At 36.8% G+C, this 19,468-nt stretch overlaps 1 protein-coding gene across 1 annotated transcript; it reads left to right on the forward strand.

Moving 5' to 3' along the window:
• Positions 1 to 1,875: 1,875 nt before the first annotated feature.
• On the forward strand, positions 1,876 to 18,196 carry LOC100369371 (ras-related C3 botulinum toxin substrate 1-like). The gene is made up of 6 exons (XM_085500920.1): positions 1,876 to 2,061; positions 5,726 to 5,842; positions 7,800 to 7,914; positions 8,696 to 8,813; positions 9,153 to 9,313; positions 17,607 to 18,196. Exons 2-6 carry the CDS (start codon positions 5,727 to 5,729, stop codon positions 17,685 to 17,687), a joined length of 591 nt encoding a protein of 196 aa, XP_085357046.1. The 5' UTR covers positions 1,876 to 2,061; position 5,726; the 3' UTR covers positions 17,688 to 18,196.
• Positions 18,197 to 19,468: the final 1,272 nt, after the last annotated feature.

Below are 19,468 nucleotides of genomic sequence, written 5' to 3' on the forward strand. Positions count from 1 at the left end.
AAACCTTCCCAGCAGTCAACAAGCTGACTCAACTTTATTTTGTGCGATTCCTACAAAATCAGTTCTGTTAGAATGGGGAAATTTAAAATCACTAAAAAATTATTTTGCGAGTGAAAGATATCATCAAATAAATAAATGGGTTCCTGAACTGGTTTCCTTGAAAATTTTCCTATAGTATGACCATTTTGAGTTGAAAATTAATCAACATGCACCCAACTCTGGTTCGTAATTCAGAAACTAGTTTGAGTACCTCAAGTGTTTCCTTTAGGCTTTCAAAAAGCAAGTCACTGTGAACCTTGCTACCATTTCATAAAATTTGTGTGTCGTAATTTAATTTTGTTTGTACTATTTGTTGAACATCCTGGATCTCACTGTCCATGCATAAAGACAAGGTTTCAAATTTTGAAATACCAACCATTATGTTGGCCAAGATCATTCATCTGAGCTGCATGAATTAAAAATTAAAAATGGAAGGGAAGGAACCCACATATGTTTTTTGGCTGCCTGATCTTCGAATGAAATATTATTACAATGTTCACTGAAATATTTATCGTGTTGAGTCAGATTCTTGGATTGCAAATATACTGTAGTAAGTCAGTGTTATGGACCTGTATGATTGGGCATGCATGCATGCTTGTTAGTTTAAATTTATGATCCACAAAGATATTGGGCATGTTTCATTCAAGGTCTGCTCATTCTTTGTTCATGTCTACACACCGTAACATGTGCATTCAACTTTATAACTTCAACAGTCACGACAAAAAGACCGAGGGTTGATGTCCGAACTCCTACTTTTTTTTTTTAGTGATGAACTATGGTAGATGGATGGTTCATTACTGAGTAGCATGGTGAATTTTTTCGTTAAACATGCTCTTTGAACAGATACTTCCGTTGTGTTTATGGCATTCAATTTGAAAATAAACGTGTCTTTTACTGGAATCCTTTTAAGCCAGCCAACTTGGATGTTGCGGCAATGATCACCTAGGCAAAACTTAGTGAATTACACTGCTCATAGTATTTAAGTGTGACAAGGTAACCGTGTAAGTGCGTTTGTTCTTTTAGTGGAAAGACCGCGGTTATCATTGTTAACTGTCTGTTGTTGTTTGCCCCAAAACAATAGTTTGATCTTTTCTTTTATTTGATTATTTATTTATTTTTATTAGTTTTTGAAAAGTTTATGCCACTTTTTAATTGATTCGGTTAATACTTTCTGAAGAAATTTATTTTTAATACCAGTCACTTTTTAGTTTTTATAACTAAGTATGTGATGTTATTAATCTATTCAATGGCTTGCTGGTTGTATTTGGTAAATACACAATGTACATATTACTGTTGGTGTAACCACGATTACTAGAAGAAGTTCTTCTAGTGACCGTGGTGTAACAAGGGCATTCTATTATCTTTCTCAAACGAGCCAATCAACGAGCAGTGTGCAACAACCACGTTTCAAAGCGTTCCAATGTTATTCAATCAGCCAATTAAAAACCTCTCGTTACAGGTTGAATTGTGATAGTATAGTATAGTATATTTTATTTGACACTAAATAATATATTTTGTTACATTATCTGTGATATATATTTATAAAGATGAAAGAATTCCTTTGTTGCGCCGAGAGTATTGTTATTTCTTTATTGAGGGATATAAAAGCAGATACATGCCATATATAAAACAAACGTTAAAAATAATATATAGTACAAAATGTAGTAGAAGACAAAGCAATTATTATACGTTACAAACAAAACTGGCTAAGCAGTAACAACACTGGGGGGGGGGGGGTTCAAAAACATCCGACGATCAGCTGATTCACAGAGTATCCTGGCTGAGTGCGCCCTCTTTAGGTGATTGGTCGGACTGCGTGGACTTTGTTCAGTGATTGGCAGATATTTATAGCGTAGCTAAAAAACTTCATTTATACTCTGGTACTTTGTGCACAGTGTACGTTTCACTTCCTGGTATTGGATAGGTAAATCACGGTCACAAATATTAATATTAGTTCCGTCAATTACATTTTTGACGTTAATACGTAGGTGACAACTGGATTTGGGCTTGAACGAGACAAAGGTAGGATATTCGTGATTTTTCGGCACATAAAATCGTCTTTGTTTATGCCAACTGTGGACAGCTAGGTGTTAAACTACTGTCATGGGATTACCGTCAGCCGGGATCATACAATCTATGTATCTGTCTTATCAAATTACAGCTGTACATTTATGTTGGTATATGAATCTCTCTATAGCGGTAACCCCAACTTGTAACGGCATGAAACAAGACGCTTTGCGTGGGCCAGCTAACCATTTGGTGTTCGGGCGTGGGGTGTGACGAAGAGTTTAATTACATGACTATTGTAACTATCTATTGGGGGGGTCCTTTTCATCCATTTGTCTTTATGTCACTCTATTTTAACGAGCTTCTACATAGTGTCCCTGATGGCCCTGGAACATTACATTGTGGCTGACATACATATCATAACTGTACGCAGATTTAAGTATACTTAATGGGGACTGACAACTGTTATCGACATGTAAAACACTCTGAACTCACTGAGTCATGTAAGATTTGGGTCAAAAGTATACACCCCGATTCCGCGCTACTAGAAAACGTTCATTATTTAAATCTGACGAACATGGTCTGAAACAGATATAAAATCGATTTTTTGTTTATTTTAATGTCTATCCTGCTTGTAACATGACCTATTTAAAACAGAGTCGTTCATTGTTATACTAATACCTATAATATGCTTTGTCAAACTAATATCTGCTGTCATAGTACATTTCTCTCAACTGTTAATCCTAAATCCTCGATGGACGTATCTTTAGTGTCATGCTTTGTACAATTGACCTATTATCGTTAGGTCTACATCTCAGTGTGTTTAAGGCGGATACAAAGTTCAAAGGTCAAATGAAAATTGTAATTATATTCCAGTACTAGCATAACACATACTGCGAGTTGAAAGTTTATCTGCCCTGGATACTGTTGACCACACACGTATCTATCAGGAAGTGTTTTAATACATATATCAGATAAAAACAAATATGTCAGCGATGGTCACACATAAGGGCAATTAGAGATTTCGACCAGTGGTTGTATTATATTAATATAATAGAATAATTTATTTTCATCTTGAAGAAAGTTTGACATTAATTTTTAGTGTATAAATGATAATAATAATTATTTTTATTGTATAAATGATAATAATTATTTTGTTAAAACAAATCAGCAGAACATTTCAGAGAAATGGATGACGTAATAATACAGTTGTCATGAATTTCAAAATAAATTAACATATTTTCTCCGAAAGAACCTGTTTTCGTTCAAACGCAACATGAATGTAGTTAATTACCTTTATACATGTAAAAAATAGTTTAAGACGAGTTTTCGTTCGCCTGTGTATAGTTTGCAATTGCATTGAGTGATAAAATGAATTTCGTTCTCAAGTATTACATGAAGGGCATTTTCTTTCGCTGATTTCAGTTCTTGGTCTAGTTTGTCTCGGTCCCTTCGTTTGATAACGGTTGAAAAGGATTATATTACGACGAAAAACAAATCCAAGACAAAAAAACATAGTTTGTATCTTTCGTTGAGAAATTATTTCCTAGTTTCTCGGCTTTAATGATTAATTGTATTCTTTATTGGTAATATTTGTTACTTGACACAACAAAATGTTGTCTGTTTATTTGTAAACACAAATCAGTGACGTCCAGTTTAACTTTTCAGAGAGTGATTGCCTAAGCTTAGAACAGTTTCGTATTGTTTAGACTTCTGCATGTTATGATTCGTTGCAACTGCTGTTGTCACAGTCCCCTTTCCCCTGTCCTTAATATCGTGGTTTCTTGGACTCTTTGTTTTTGAAATTATATCTATCATGAACTTCGTTCAACCAAAATGCTCAATTGCATGACTTTAGTAATACATTTACTACATTTCAATGTCTGTTTTGTATGAACAAAAATACTTGCGCTAAGAAGAAATCACCAAGGCTGGAACCAACCTCGGACTCACGAGGCTCTGCGCAATACACGCCGATCAATACACAGGACTATATATTTCGTTTAGAGTTAAATCATGAGTTAAATTCATACGTTAGTTATTACGCAATTCCTTCCTCAATTTCAAGAGTCAAACATCTGAGACAGTCGCCGACTTTTACGTACGTGTACGTACATGTGGCATATGGCATAATATGTAATATTTTATATAAAACTGGGGACACGGTTCCTAATGCCTGCTATGGGTCTAAGATCTTCTGGGCATCGGACTCGTATCATGACGGACTCGACCCCAAATGAGTCTTCGTAATGGGAGTCCATCTGCTCTATGTCTTAGAAATACATACGAGAAAGCGTGAGTTTGTCAAATAGTGATTATAATAGGTGTAATGTTGAAGTTATAATACCCATGCTCATTAATTCCCAGCCAGACATTCACGAAATAACGTGTAATTATAATGCTATATTGTAAAATGAATGCTATTTTATGCACGCATGCCAATTCATGAGATGGTTGCCTGCCTGTTATCTCGTACACCACGCGGAAATGATTATCGGACGCCGCGACGTCACGTGATTAGAAATGTTGGCAAAAGAAATTTATTAAATGTTATATAAATATTGATTTTGTATTAACATTACATTATGTTGTGTTACTATTCGACGTTTATTTAAACATGGTATTTTGTATTGAAATAGACAATGTCTATATTCCCCTGACACAGTATATTTAGATACTTTGAATACTTATTCCGCAAGAATATGCCAGTTATCCCCTTAACAGTCTTTCCTCATGGCCTCATCTTTACCTTTTTAACAACCTTTATACTTCACATAGTAAAGTCTATGGATCATAAATGTTGTTGCAATAGTCAACAAATATTATTTTAATTTTCCCACCACACTTTTCTAATTGACATCGCATTCGGTTCACCAGTTACTAGTACCAGTCAATTCTTATACATGTAATTACGTCATTGTTCTGTACAGCCGCCACCTGTTGAAATATGTCGGCTGTAACGTCGTCGGAGATAATCATAGCCCCTACGGTATTATATTATCGAATATAAACTTGTATTGCGAGCCATGTCGTTCTATGAACACCCCCTCCTCCAAGTAACGATTATGGAAAGAATGGCATACTTTCTTTTGTTAATAATGATCACGTTTTCGTCAAATGTGTCACTTTTTTCTCACCAAATTTGTGTCAATCTAATTTAATACAGAGTCGAAATAACTTTTACCACGTGACTGTAAAATTTACACATGGGTTTGTGTACGTTATTGCAATAAAGCCTATTGCCCGACATTGTGTTTTTTGTATTCACACTAACTTTTACGCCAAAATGGGCTTAGGTGACCCCAAATAGTTGATTGATTGATTGATTGATAGATGGATCGTATTGATTGCAAATGAACTTCAAATGACGTGCAAGTGATTTCTTGGCCATGCCTTCACACAGCTTAGCCATTCACCACACACGTTCCACACTAACCCTGTTTATTCCTGGGTATCGTATCATGCAAACAACGTCCAAGCATGGACTCGCAGTAAATCAGTGCGGGGTCCAATCGTTCCGCTATACATGTATTTAACAAATGTCGGATATGTAACCTCTGATCTTTTAGCATAGTCGCTTGAACTCGTCTAGTTATTAAAGTATTTCTTCTATGAGAAATGCGTGATTCCGGGTTGGCATAGTAACGTCATTTATATGTTTCATCATTTTATTTCACAGCATGTCGGCAGCCAGGAACATCAAGTGCGTTGTTGTCGGCGATGGCGCTGTTGGCAAAACGTGTATGTTGTGGGTGTACACTCACAACGCATTTCCGCAAGAATACGTCCCGACAGTGTAAGTAGTATATTCAACATTTCAAGCAAAAGTTTTGATCGCTGGAATACATGAATCCTACCAGGCCGGTCATTCTGGCGGTCCGGGTTCACATCAAGTGATCAGACATGTTTACAAACACTGACGAGGCATTTGCAACATCCCAAGACACTTCCCTAGATGCTCCAATGATCGTTGCGTTGTAGACGCAATAAAGTTACATACATACACACCTACGTGACAGTTAATCAAAACAACGGACCAGCGTTTCAGATGGGTTCAACTATTACAACGTGTAAGCGTCCAGTCAAACATTCATCAAACAATCATGTTTTACTCATGTACTGGAGTGTCTAAGAAACTGTCTGGGGATGTTGCAAAGTCCCTCGGTGATTGCCTACCGGGTGCGGGGGGTCTGGTGTATGTAAATATCTTGCGCCCTCTGTAATAATATTTTGTATCATTTGTCATTTACATTTTTTTTCCTAAGGCCACACTGATTTAATTTTATGGATGACATCCTCTGAAGACCCTAAAACTAATGCGAGAGGGCGAAAAAAAAAATCGGCCAAAAAAAAAAAAAAAAAAATGCTGCTAAACCCACAGGATTACGGAGCTATTATTACGAATTTAACCACAGTGTATCAAAAAACAACAAGTCTTTATTTGTAGGAAGCACATGTTGATGTACACATCTCGTACTGTATTACTGTCACAGGTATCATCACCTTTGATTTTGAAAAGGCAAGAGGATAAGGCAGATGTTAGCTGTGCCAAAGGCATACACATCAACTCAATAATAAAGAAAAACTTACTGTGTTGTATTGAAAAAAAAATAATTAAAAATGAACAATAAGTTTGTCAACAGCAACCTGGAAATAAACTTCTTTGACATTCAAACTACAGCTTTTAAAGTGACACTTCGAATAGACTAAGTGTAGACACAAATGCTCTAGAACTACTTCAACTATGTAACAAATTATAAGAGGCTTGATATTAAAAACAAACAAACACCAACGTCACCCCGTAAGGGGACTTCGGCCAAGGAGCTTCTGCTGCTTTCGTTGCAGTTTTGTCGACTTCAATGCGGACAAAGCAACCGAACTGATTTGTCGCCTGACCGACTTTTAGGCCACCATACACCTCCACTCCTCTCCCATTTCTCTCATCATTGCAGAAGAAACGCGGGACAGCCACTCTGGACAATATGTTCTCAAAGTTGTCTGGGCGAAACTCGCTTGCCGCTACCGACCTCTTGTATAGCTGTGTAAACGTCTCCCTTGCCAACGTCTACAAAAATCCCTCCGTTTCAGCTCTGAACTTTTATGCTCACGTATTTTGGTGGTGTGGTCGCCATGTTGGATCATTTATGGCAACATTTGCATGTTTTGAGGCAATCTCTTTCCCATAGGTCTTTGCGCTTAGCGTAACGCGCATCTAACTACTGTAAAGGGGGTAATTATTCACTGGGTTTTAATTTAGCTTATTTCGCTGACTGGAAAAATGCGCTAAATTAAAACCCAGTGAATATGTAAAATTTAGCATAGAACACATTATCTAAATGATAAAACCGTGAATTTAAAACCCACTGAATATGCCTGAAATGGTAAATCAGTGAAATTTAAACCCAGTGAATATTAGTCATTTTACAGTAGTTTGGTTTTGAGGTAGTCCAAAACGAGTTTTACGACAAGTCGGCGCTTTGCGACAATATGAGTCGGCAATTTCCGGACAGAAAACCGATCTGTGGAGACTCGTCGTCGGAGATTTTTTTTTTTTTTTTTTTTTTTGAGAACAGGCGAAAACTAATGCGCGCGCGGATGTCATCCATAAAATTAAATCGGTGTAGCCTAATGGCTGTCATTTTGTGTATTGTAGCGGCAGCGTGCAACGCGTCTAACGTACATGTAAAATACATTGATTGCACGTAGTGCCTGTCTATAGAAAAGTTTTCATATATAAATCGTTGATTTTGCAGCTTTGATAACTTCAGTGCTAATGTAGTGATAGACGGAGAACTCGTTAACGTTGGATTATGGGACACAGCAGGTCAGGAAGATTATGACAGATTGCGCCCTCTATCGTATCCACAGGTGAGCACCAATGAGTATGACGACTACGACGTGTCTGTGCTAGTACGACTGTTCCGTGGATATCAATCGAACCGCTGATGATATTTCTTTCCTGGTACACAATGCACAGATGTGATTAGTTTTGGTTTAAAATGCCTGCATATTAATTACCTAATTTGCCTTTCCATTGATATCTCAAGTACTTACCGTCCCATTTCTATGAAACTTTGTACATAGGTGCTCAAAGACAATGCAAAATCCTGATCAGTTTGGGACTAAAATCCCTGCATATTAATTACCTAATTTGCATATTAATTAACTTTTTTGCGATTTTTTAAAAACTAATCATCACATTCTAATGAAACCTGTACATATGCGTCCCATGACAATGCACAGACTTGATTAGTTTTTTGGCAATTGTCTTGCATTAGGTTGGCATTGTCTTGACATTTTTTTATATTGTCTTTGCATTAGGGTGACATTGTCTCGACAATTGTATATTGTCTGCATTAAAGTGTCATACTTTACAGATAATCTTTTACTGGAGAATCAAGATGGTGGATTGCATGATACTAATGAAAAGTTGAAACTAGAGAATGTAAATTGCATTCTCCCATATTTGTGGAGCTCCTTTATCTAAGAGCATTATGTAGTTTGCCTGGTCTTTCCCTTTAATACAGACAACGCCAATCTAATGCAAAGGCAATATAAAAATGTCAACTTAATGATAGTATAACAAACTTGGAAAGTTCATGCATATTCACGTTATCATATCATTTATGTGGTTTTAATTAATTTGCAGACTGATGTATTTATAGTGTGTTTTAGTATAATTAGTGAACCATCATACGACAATGTAAGCGTGAAATGGAATCCAGAGCTTACAAATCATGTTCCCGAAGCACCAAAGATTCTTGTTGGTAAGTAAACAATACTGAACGCTAATCAAGGACGCTGCCATCTACGTGACCTAAGTATATGTTGCTTTCAAATTCGACCACCATGCTCTAAGAATTTTCATGTTTGTACAGACCATTAGTTTATTCCTGTGTATCTATACCTGCTCTCTTTGTGTGTATAAAATTAGAAAACCGCTACACACTTTACACAAAGGTATCATCTAAATGCCACACTTTTTATCATTTGGAGAGAATTAAAAGGTGTGATTCAAACAAACAGAGAAACATACAGCCTCAGAATTCTGATTTGGATTTTCCCTAGTGTGATTACCTATACAAACATGATGCAATTTCTTCTAGGAACAAAGATTGATTTGAGGGATAACAAAGAAATAATCTCAAAACTAACAGAGAAGGGAAAAGCTCCTCTGAAAAAAGAAGCGGGTGAGAAACTAGCCACTCGTATTGGCGCAGTACGATATATGGAATGCTCTGCACTGACACAGCAAGGTATAACGGAGGTAAGTAAGAGTATATGACTAGTATGTGTGGTTGTAACATGTATTGGTACAGTATGGTATATGACGAGTATGTGTGGTTGTCACGTGTATTGGTACAGTATGGTATATAAATAGTATGTGTGGTTGTCACATGTATTGGTACAGTATGGTATATTAATAGTATGTGTGGTTGTCACATGTATCGGTACAGTATGGTATATGACTAGTATCTGTGGTTGTCACATGTATTGGTACAGTGTGGTATATGACTAGTGTGGTTGACAGTATGGTGTGGTACAGTATGGTATATGACTAGTATGTGTGGTTGTCACATGTATTGGTACAGTGTGGTATATGACCAGTATGTGTGGTTGTCACATGAATTGGTACAGTGTGGTATATGACCAGTATGTGTGGTTGTCACATGAATTGGTACAGTATGGAATATGACTAGTATGTATGGTTGTCACATGTATTGGTACAGTGTGGTATATGACTAGTATCTGTGGTTGTCACATGAATTGGTACAGTGTGGTATATGACTAGTATGTGTAGTTGTCACATGTATTGGTACAGTGTGATATATGACTAGTATGTGTGGTTGTCACATGTATTGGTACAGTATGGTATATGACTAGTATGTGTGGTTGTCACATGTATTGGTACAGTGGTATATGACCAGTATGTGTGGTTGTCACATGAATTGGTACAGTGTGGTATATGACTAGTATGTGTGGTTGTCACATGTATTGGTACAGTATGGTATATGACTAGTATGTGTGGTTGTCACATGTATTGGTACAGTATGGTATATGACTAGTATGTGTGGTTGTCACATGTATTGGTACAGTATGGTATATGACCAGTATGTGTGGTTGTCACATGAATTGGTACAGTGTGGTATATGACTAGTATGTGTAGTTGTCACATGTATTGGTACAGTGTGATATATGACTAGTATGTGTGGTTGTCACATGTATTGGTACAGTATGGTATATGACTAGTATGTTTGGTTGTCACATGTATTGGTACAGTATGGTATATGACTAGTATGTGTGGTTGTCACATGTATTGGTACAGTACAATATATGACTAGTATGTGTGGTTGTCACATGTATTGGTACAGTGTGGTATATGACCAGTATGTGTGGTTGTCACATGAATTGGTACAGTGTGGTATATGACTAGTATGTGTGGTTGTCACATGTATTGGTACAGCATGGTATATGACTAGTATGTGTGGTTGTCACATGTATTGGTACAGTGCGGTATATGACCAGTATGTGTGGTTGTCACATGAATTGGTACAGTGTGGTATATGACTATTATGTGTGGTTGTCACATGTATTGGTACAGTGTGGTATATGACCAGTGTGTGTGGTTGTCACATGAATTGGTACAGTGTGGTATATGACTAGTATGTGTGGTTGTCACATGTATTGATACAGTATGGTATATGACTAGTATGTGTTGTTGTCACATGTATTGGTACAGTGTGGTATATGACCAGTATGTGTGGTTGTCACATGAATTGGTACAGTGTGGTATATGACTAGTATGTGTGGTTGTCACATGTATTGGTACAGTGTGATATATGACTAGTATGTGTGGTTGTCACATGTATTGGTACAGTACAATATATAACTAGTATGTGTGGTTGTCACATGTATGGGTACAGTATGGTATATGACTAGTATGTGTGGTTGTCACATGTATTGGTACAGTATGATATATGACTAGTATGTGTGATTGTCACATGTATTGGTACAGTGTGGTGTATGACTAATATGTGTAGTTGTCACATGTATTGGTACAGTGTGGTATATGAATAGTATGTGTGGTTGTCACATGTATTGGTACAGTGTGATGTATGACTAGTATGTGTGGTTGTCACATGTATCAGTACAGTATGGTATATGACTAGTATGTGTGGTTGTCACATGTATTGGTACAGTGTGGTATATGACTAGTATGTGTGGTTGTCACATGTATTGGTACAGTATGGTATATGACTAGTATGTGTGGTTGTCACATGTATCGGTACAGTATGGTATATGACTAGTATGTGTGGTTGTCACATGTATTGGTACAGTACAATATATGACTAGTATATGTGGTTGTCACATGTATTGGTACAGTACAATATATGACTAGTATGTGTGGTTGTCACATGTATTGGTACAGTATGGTATATGACTAGTATGTGTGGTTGTCACATGTATTGGTACAGTACAATATATGACTAGTATGTGTGGTTGTCACATGTATTGGTACAGTGTGGTATATGACCAGTATGTGTGGTTGTCACATGAATTGGTACAGTGTGGTATATGACTAGTATGTGTGGTTGTCACATGTATTGGTACAGCATGGTATATGACTAGTATGTGTGGTTGTCACATGTATTGGTACAGTACGGTATATGAATAGTATGTGTGGTTGTCACATGTATTTGTACAGTGTGGTATATGACTAGTATGTGTGGTTGTCACATGTATTGGTACAGTATGGTATATGACTAGAATGTGTGGTTGTCACATGTAGGTATTGGTACAGTGTGGTATATGACTAGTGTGGTTGACAGTATGGTGTGGTACAGTATGGTATATGACTAGTATGTGTGGTTGTCACATGTATTGGCACAGTGTGGTATATGACTAGTATGTGTGGTTGTCACATGTATTGGTACAGTATGGTATATGACTAGTATGTGTGGTTGTCACATTTATTGGTTCAGTATGGATATGACTAGTATGTGTGGTTGTCACATGTATTGGTACAGTGTGGTATATGACTAGTTTGTGTGGTTGTCACATGTATTGGTACAGTATGGTATGTGACTAGTATGTGTGGTTGTCACATGTATTGGTACAGTGTGGTATATGACTAGTATGTGTGGTTGTCACATGTATTGGTACAGTGTGGTATATGACTAGTATGTGTGGTTGTCACATGTATTGGTACAGTGTGGTATATGACTAGTATGTGTGGTTGTCACATGTATTGGTAAAGTATGGTATATGACCAGTATGTGTGGTTGTCACATGTATTGGTACAGTACAATATATGACTAGTATGTGTGGTTGTCACATGTATTGGTACAGTGTGGTATATGACCAGTATGTGTGGTTGTCACATGTATTGGTACAGTGTGGTATATGACTAGTATGTGTGGTTGTCACATGTATTGGTACAGTGTGGTATATGACTAGTATGTGTGGTTGTCACATGTATTGGTACAGTGTGGTATATGACTAGTATGTGTGGTTGTCACATGTATTGGTACAGTGTGGTATATGACTAGTATGTGTGGTTGTCACATGTATTGGTACAGTGTGGTATATGACTAGTATGTGTGGTTGTCACATGTATTGGTACAGTGTGGTATATGACTAGTATGTGTGGTTGTCACATGTATTGGTACAGTGTGGTATATGACTAGTATGTGTGGTTGTCACATGTATTGGTACAGTGTGGTATATGACTAGTATGTGTGGTTGTCACATATATTGGTACAGTACAATATATGACTTGTATGTGTGGTTGTCACATGTATTGGTACAGTATGGTATATGACTAGTATGTGTGGTTGTCACATGTATTGGTACAGTATGGAATATGACTAGTATGTGTGGTTGTCACATGTATTGGCACAGTGTGGTATATGACTAGTATGTGTGGTTGTCACATGTATCGATGCAGTATGGTGTATGACTTGTATGTGTGGTTGTCACATGTATCGATGCAGTATGGTGTATGACTTGTATGTGTGGTTGTCACATGTATCGATGCAGTATGGTGTATGACTTGTATGTGTGGTTGTCACATGTATTGGTACAGTACAATATATGACTAGTATGTGTGGTTGTCACATGTATTGGTACAGTATGGTGTATGACTTGTATGTGTGGTTGTCACATGTATCGGTGCAGTATGGTGTATGACTTGTATGTGTGGTTGTCACATGTATTGGTACAGTGTGGTATATGACTAGTATGTGTGGTTGTCACATGTATTGGTACAATGTGGTATATGACTAGTATGTGTGGTTGTCACATGTATTGGTACAGTACAATATATGACTAGTATGTGTGGTTGTCATATGTATTGGTACAGTATGGTGTATGACTTGTATGTGTGGTTGTCACATGTGTCGATGCAGTATGGTGTATGACTTGTATGTGTGGTTGTCACATGTATCGATGCAGTATGGTGTATGACTTGTATGTGTGGTTGTCACATGTATCGATGCAGTATGGTGTATGACTTTATGTGTGGTTGTCACATGTATCAATGCAGTATGGTGTATGACTTGTATGTGTGGTTGTCACATGTATCGATGCAGTATGGTGTATGACTTGCATGTGTGGTTGTCACATGTATCAATGCAGTATGGTGTATGACTTGTATGTGTGGTTGTCACATGTATCGATGCAGTATGGTGTATGACTTGTATGTGTGGTTGTCACATGTATCGATGCAGTATGGTGTATGACTTGTATGTGTGGTTGTCACATGTATCAATGCAGTATGGTGTATGACTTGTATGTGTGGTTGTCACATGTATCGATGCAGTATGGTGTATGACTTGCATGTGTGGTTGTCACATGTATCGATGCAGTATGGTGTATGACTTGCATGTGTGGTTGTCACATGTATCGATGCAGTATGGTGTATGACTTGCATGTGTGGTTGTCACATGTATCGATGCAGTATGGTGTATGACCTTTATGTGTGGTTGTCACATGTATCGATGCAGTATGGTGTATGACTTGTATGTGTGGTTGTCACATGTATCGATGCAGTATGGTGTATGACTTGTATGTGTGGTTGTCACATGTATTGGTACAGTACAATATATGACTAGTATGTGTGGTTGTCACATGTATTGGTACAGTATGGTGTATAACTTGTATGTGTGGTTGTCACATGTATCGGTGCAGTATGGTGTATGACTTGTATGTGTGGTTGTCACATGTATTGGTACAGTGTGGTATATGACTAGTATGTGTGGTTGTCACATGTATTGGTACAGTGTGGTATATGACTAGTATGTGTGGTTGTCACATGTATTGGTACAGTACAATATATGACTAGTATGTGTGGTTGTCATATATATTGGTACAGTATGGTGTATGACTTGTATGTGTGGTTGTCACATGTATCGATGCAGTATGGTGTATGACTTGTATGTGTGGTTGTCACATGTATCAATGCAGTATGGTGTATGACTTGTATGTGTGGTTGTCACATGTATCGATGCAGTATGGTGTATGACTTGTATGTGTGGTTGTCACATGTATCAATGCAGTATGGTGTATGACTTGCATGTGTGGTTGTCACATGTATCAATGCAGTATGGTGTATGACTTGTATGTGTGGTTGTCACATGTATCAATGCAGTATGGTGTATGACTTGTATGTGTGGTTGTCACATGTATCAATGCAGTATGGTGTATGACTTGTATGTGTGGTTGTCACATGTATCAATGCAGTATGGTGTATGACTTGTATGTGTGGTTGTCACATGTATCAATGCAGTATGGTATATGACTAGTATGTGTGGTTGTCACATGTATCAATTCAGTATGGTATATGACTAGTATGTGTGGTTATCATATGTATTGGTACAGTACAATATATGACTAGTATGTGTGGTTGTCACATGTATTGGTACAGTATGGTGTATGACTTGTATGTGTGGTTGTCACATGTATCGGTGCAGTATGGTGTATGACTTGTATGTGTGGTTGTCACATGTATTGGTACAGTGTGGTATATGACTAGTATGTGTGGTTGTCACATGTATCGATGCAGTATGGTATATGACTAGTATGTGTGGTTGTCACATGTATCAATGCAGTATGGTATATGACTAGTATGTGTGGTTGTCACATGTATTGGTACAGTACAATATATGACTAGTATGTGTGGTTGTCACATGTATTGGTACAGTATGGTGTATGACTTGTATGTGTGGTTGTCACATGTATCGGTGCAGTATGGTGTATGACTTGTATGTGTGGTTGTCACATGTATTGGTACAGTGTGGTATATGACTAGTATGTGTGGTTGTCACATGTATTGGTACAGTACAATATATGACTAGTATGTGTGGTTGTCACATGTATTGGTACAGTATGGTGTATGACTTGTATGTGTGGTTGTCACATGTATCAGTGCAGTATGGTGTATGACTTGTATGTGTGGTTGTCACATGTATTGGTACAGTGTGGTATATGACTAGTATGTGTGATTGTCACATGTATCGATGCAGTATGGTATATGACAAGTATGTGTGGTTGTCACATGTATCAATGCAGTATGGTATATGACTAGTATGTGTGGTTGTCACATGTATTGGTACAGTACAATATATGAGTAGTATGTGTGGTTGTCACATGTATTGGTACAGTGTGGTATATGACTAGTATGTGTGGTTGTCACATGTATCGATGCAGTATGGTGTATGACTTGTATGTGTGGTTGTCACATGTATCAATGCAGTATGGTGTATGACTTGTATGTGTGGTTGTCACATGTATCGATGCAGTATGGTGTATGACTTGTATGTGTGGTTGTCACATGTATCAATGCAGTATGGTGTATGACTTGTATGTGTGGTTGTCACATGTATCAATGCAGTATGGTGTATGACTTGCATGTGTGGTTGTCACATGTATCAATGCAGTATGGTGTATGACTTGTATGTGTGGTTGTCACATGTATCAATGCAGTATGGTGTATGACTTGTATGTGTGGTTGTCACATGTATCAATGCAGTATGGTGTATGACTTGTATGTGTGGTTGTCACATGTATCAATGCAGTATGGTATATGACTAGTATGTGTGGTTGTCACATGTATCAATGCAGTATGGTATATGACTAGTATGTGTGGTTATCACATGTATTGGTACAGTACAATATATGACTAGTATGTGTGGTTGTCACATGTATTGGTACAGTATGGTGTATGACTTGTATGTGTGGTTGTCACATGTATCGGTGCAGTATGGTGTATGACTTGTATGTGTGGTTGTCACATGTATTGGTACAGTGTGGTATATGACTAGTATGTGTGGTTGTCACATGTATCGATGCAGTATGGTATATGACTAGTATGTGTGGTTGTCACATGTATCAATGCAGTATGGTATATGACTAGTATGTGTGGTTGTCACATGTATTGGTACAGTACAATATATGACTAGTATGTGTGGTTGTCACATGTATTGGTACAGTATGGTGTATGACTTGTATGTGTGGTTGTCACATGTATCGGTGCAGTATGGTGTATGACTTGTATGTGTGGTTGTCACATGTATTGGTACAGTGTGGTATATGACTAGTATGTGTGGTTGTCACATGTATTGGTACAGTACAATATATGACTAGTATGTGTGGTTGTCACATGTATTGGTACAGTATGGTGTATGACTTGTATGTGTGGTTGTCACATGTATCGGTGCAGTATGGTGTGTATGACTTGTATGTGTGGTTGTCACATGTATTGGTACAGTGTGGTATATGACTAGTATGTGTGGTTGTCACATGTATCGATGCAGTATGGTATATGACTAGTATGTGTTGTTGTCACATGTATCAATGCAGTATGGTATATGACTAGTATGTGTGGTTGTCACATGTATTGGTACAGTACAATATATGACTAGTATGTGTGGTTGTCACATGTATTGGTAGTGTGGTATATGACTAGTATGTGTGGTTGTCACATGTATCGATGCAGTATGGTGTATGACTTGTATGTGTGGTTGTCACATGTATCAATGCAGTATGGTATATGACTAGTATGTGTGGTTGGCACATGTATCGATGCAGTATGGTGTATGACTTGTATGTGTGGTTGTCACATGTATCGGTGCAGTATGGTGTATGACTTGTATGTGTGGTTGTCACATGTATTGGTACAGTGTGGTATATGACTAGTATGTGTGGTTGTCACATGTATCGATGCAGTATGGTGTATGACTTGTATGTGTGGTTGTCACATGTATCGGTGCAGTATGGTGTATGACTTGTATGTGTGGTTGTCACATGTATTGGTACAGTGTGGTATATGACTAGTATGTGTGGTTGTCACATGTATCGATGCAGTATGGTGTATGACTTGTATGTGTGGTTGTCACATGTATTGGTACAGTGTGGTATATGACTAGTATGTGTGGTTGTCACATGTATCGATGCAGTATGGTGTATGACTTGTATGTGTGGTTGTCACATGTATCGATGCAGTATGGCATGCTCTTAGGAATTAGATTCTCTTAAATTGATGATTTTTCATATTTTAACAGGTTTTTGAAGAAGCAGCAAAAGTCGTGGTTCAGCCAAACTACAAGAGAAATCATAAAAAGAAAAAATGCATACTGTTGTGAATGGCAACCAAATATTAATTACAACAATTCTAAGAGAACATGACTTGTGGGATGTTTATATTAAAGGAAATACATACACTATCAAAGTTAGCATTTTATACTTATATAATTAATTCAAAACGTAACAGCTTTAGATGGGTGTTTGAGTATATCTCAAAACATGCTTAAAAGACTATCATTGTCAGTATTCCATTCAAAATTAGGTAAACATGATAGTTTAGTAAATATTCATAATAATCAGTAGTGCTAAATAAATATAATTTGCAAAGAAAACTGATAGATATAATGTATTTGCTCTATTAGTAACATGCTCTTATGTCACAGGTGTGCATATGAACAAAATCCTGTTTTAATGACCCTGTGTCCAGTAAGTGCAATTTTGAATTAAATGTGATTTTATTAAAGGTCTATTTCTAATAGAACAAATATGGTAACTGAGATTGTGTAGAGGTCATGTGATGAAACGTTGAAATCTAAAAATAAAGGTTTTCAGAAATGCTTCACTTGTCATTTTAGACGAGTCACAATCACGCGAGTGATACCAGTTTTGTGTAATCTCTGAATGTGCTTAAAAAAATAACAATCAAGTACTGTAAAATTAACTATTCACTGGGTTTAAAATTCAGGCATATTCAGTGAGTTTAAAATTCACAGTTTTATCATTTAGATAATGTGTTCTATGCTAAATTTTACATATTCACTGGGTTTTAATTTAGCGCATTTTCCAGTCAGCGAAATAAGTAAAATTAAACCCAGTGAATAATTAACACTTTTACATTATAAAACAAAGCCATACACAAGAATTTTATTTTAATGCAACTTTCATTATTTGGGTTATGCGATGGAATAGGGAATGCTTTCGGGAATTTGTTTTTGCTCAACATTAAATTAGAGTGCATTGTGAAAAAAAATGTTTGGCGCTTAAATGAATTTTGAGCATATCCAGCCTAATTATAATGGATATGGTCATCAGAAATATACGTCTACAAATGCACATTTTCTCCTACATTATGCCCAAACAAAATTGCTGCAAGTCTTCATAATGAACCATCTCCATTTAGAACTTTCAATGTTAGTTTATAACGAAAATGTAAATAACTTTTCATCAGGGCTGACAATTAAGTGAAGATATAATATTGTATCATTTTTAGCCCTTTTTTATTATTGGAATATGAATAAAAATTTTGTGGCTATTTTATCAACTATTGACTCATTTTATTATGTACATGTAATAAAATACTTCATTCAAATATTGATTCACGTCATTTTGCTTCTCAGATGAGATTCAAAATGGCCAACAAATGCTGTTCTAGAGCAATATCTGACATGCCTTGACCGGTCTTGTTCAAACCTTGTATATAAGTCAAGACACACAAATTACTTGTGTATTAATTGAACAATTAAATTCAAGATGGCTGAACGGTTTTAATGTGAAAAATTCATCAAAATCAAGCATTTATTCCATTCTGGAACCAGATCTTAGTTGTGTATGAACAGATTTTGTTCAAACTTGGTATGTACATTAAACGTTATGCAATCTATGAGATTTGTCAGATCAGACTTAAAATAGCTGACTGGTGGCCATTTTTTTAAAAGTGAATGCAGTTTTAGAGCCATATCCAACTATTTTTGTTCAGACTATACTTTTCTTAAACTTGACGATCACAGGGAATATGTAATGCAATTACTTAAACTATAATTTTGACTGGTTAATACAGGACACAAGACCACACTATAGAAGTCGAAATATTTTTGAAGTCTTTAAAAAAAAACAAGAGATA

This window comes from Saccoglossus kowalevskii, chromosome 1, assembly GCF_978046115.1.
Source record: "Saccoglossus kowalevskii chromosome 1, keSacKowa6.1, whole genome shotgun sequence".
Taxonomy (NCBI): Eukaryota; Metazoa; Hemichordata; class Enteropneusta; family Harrimaniidae; genus Saccoglossus; species Saccoglossus kowalevskii.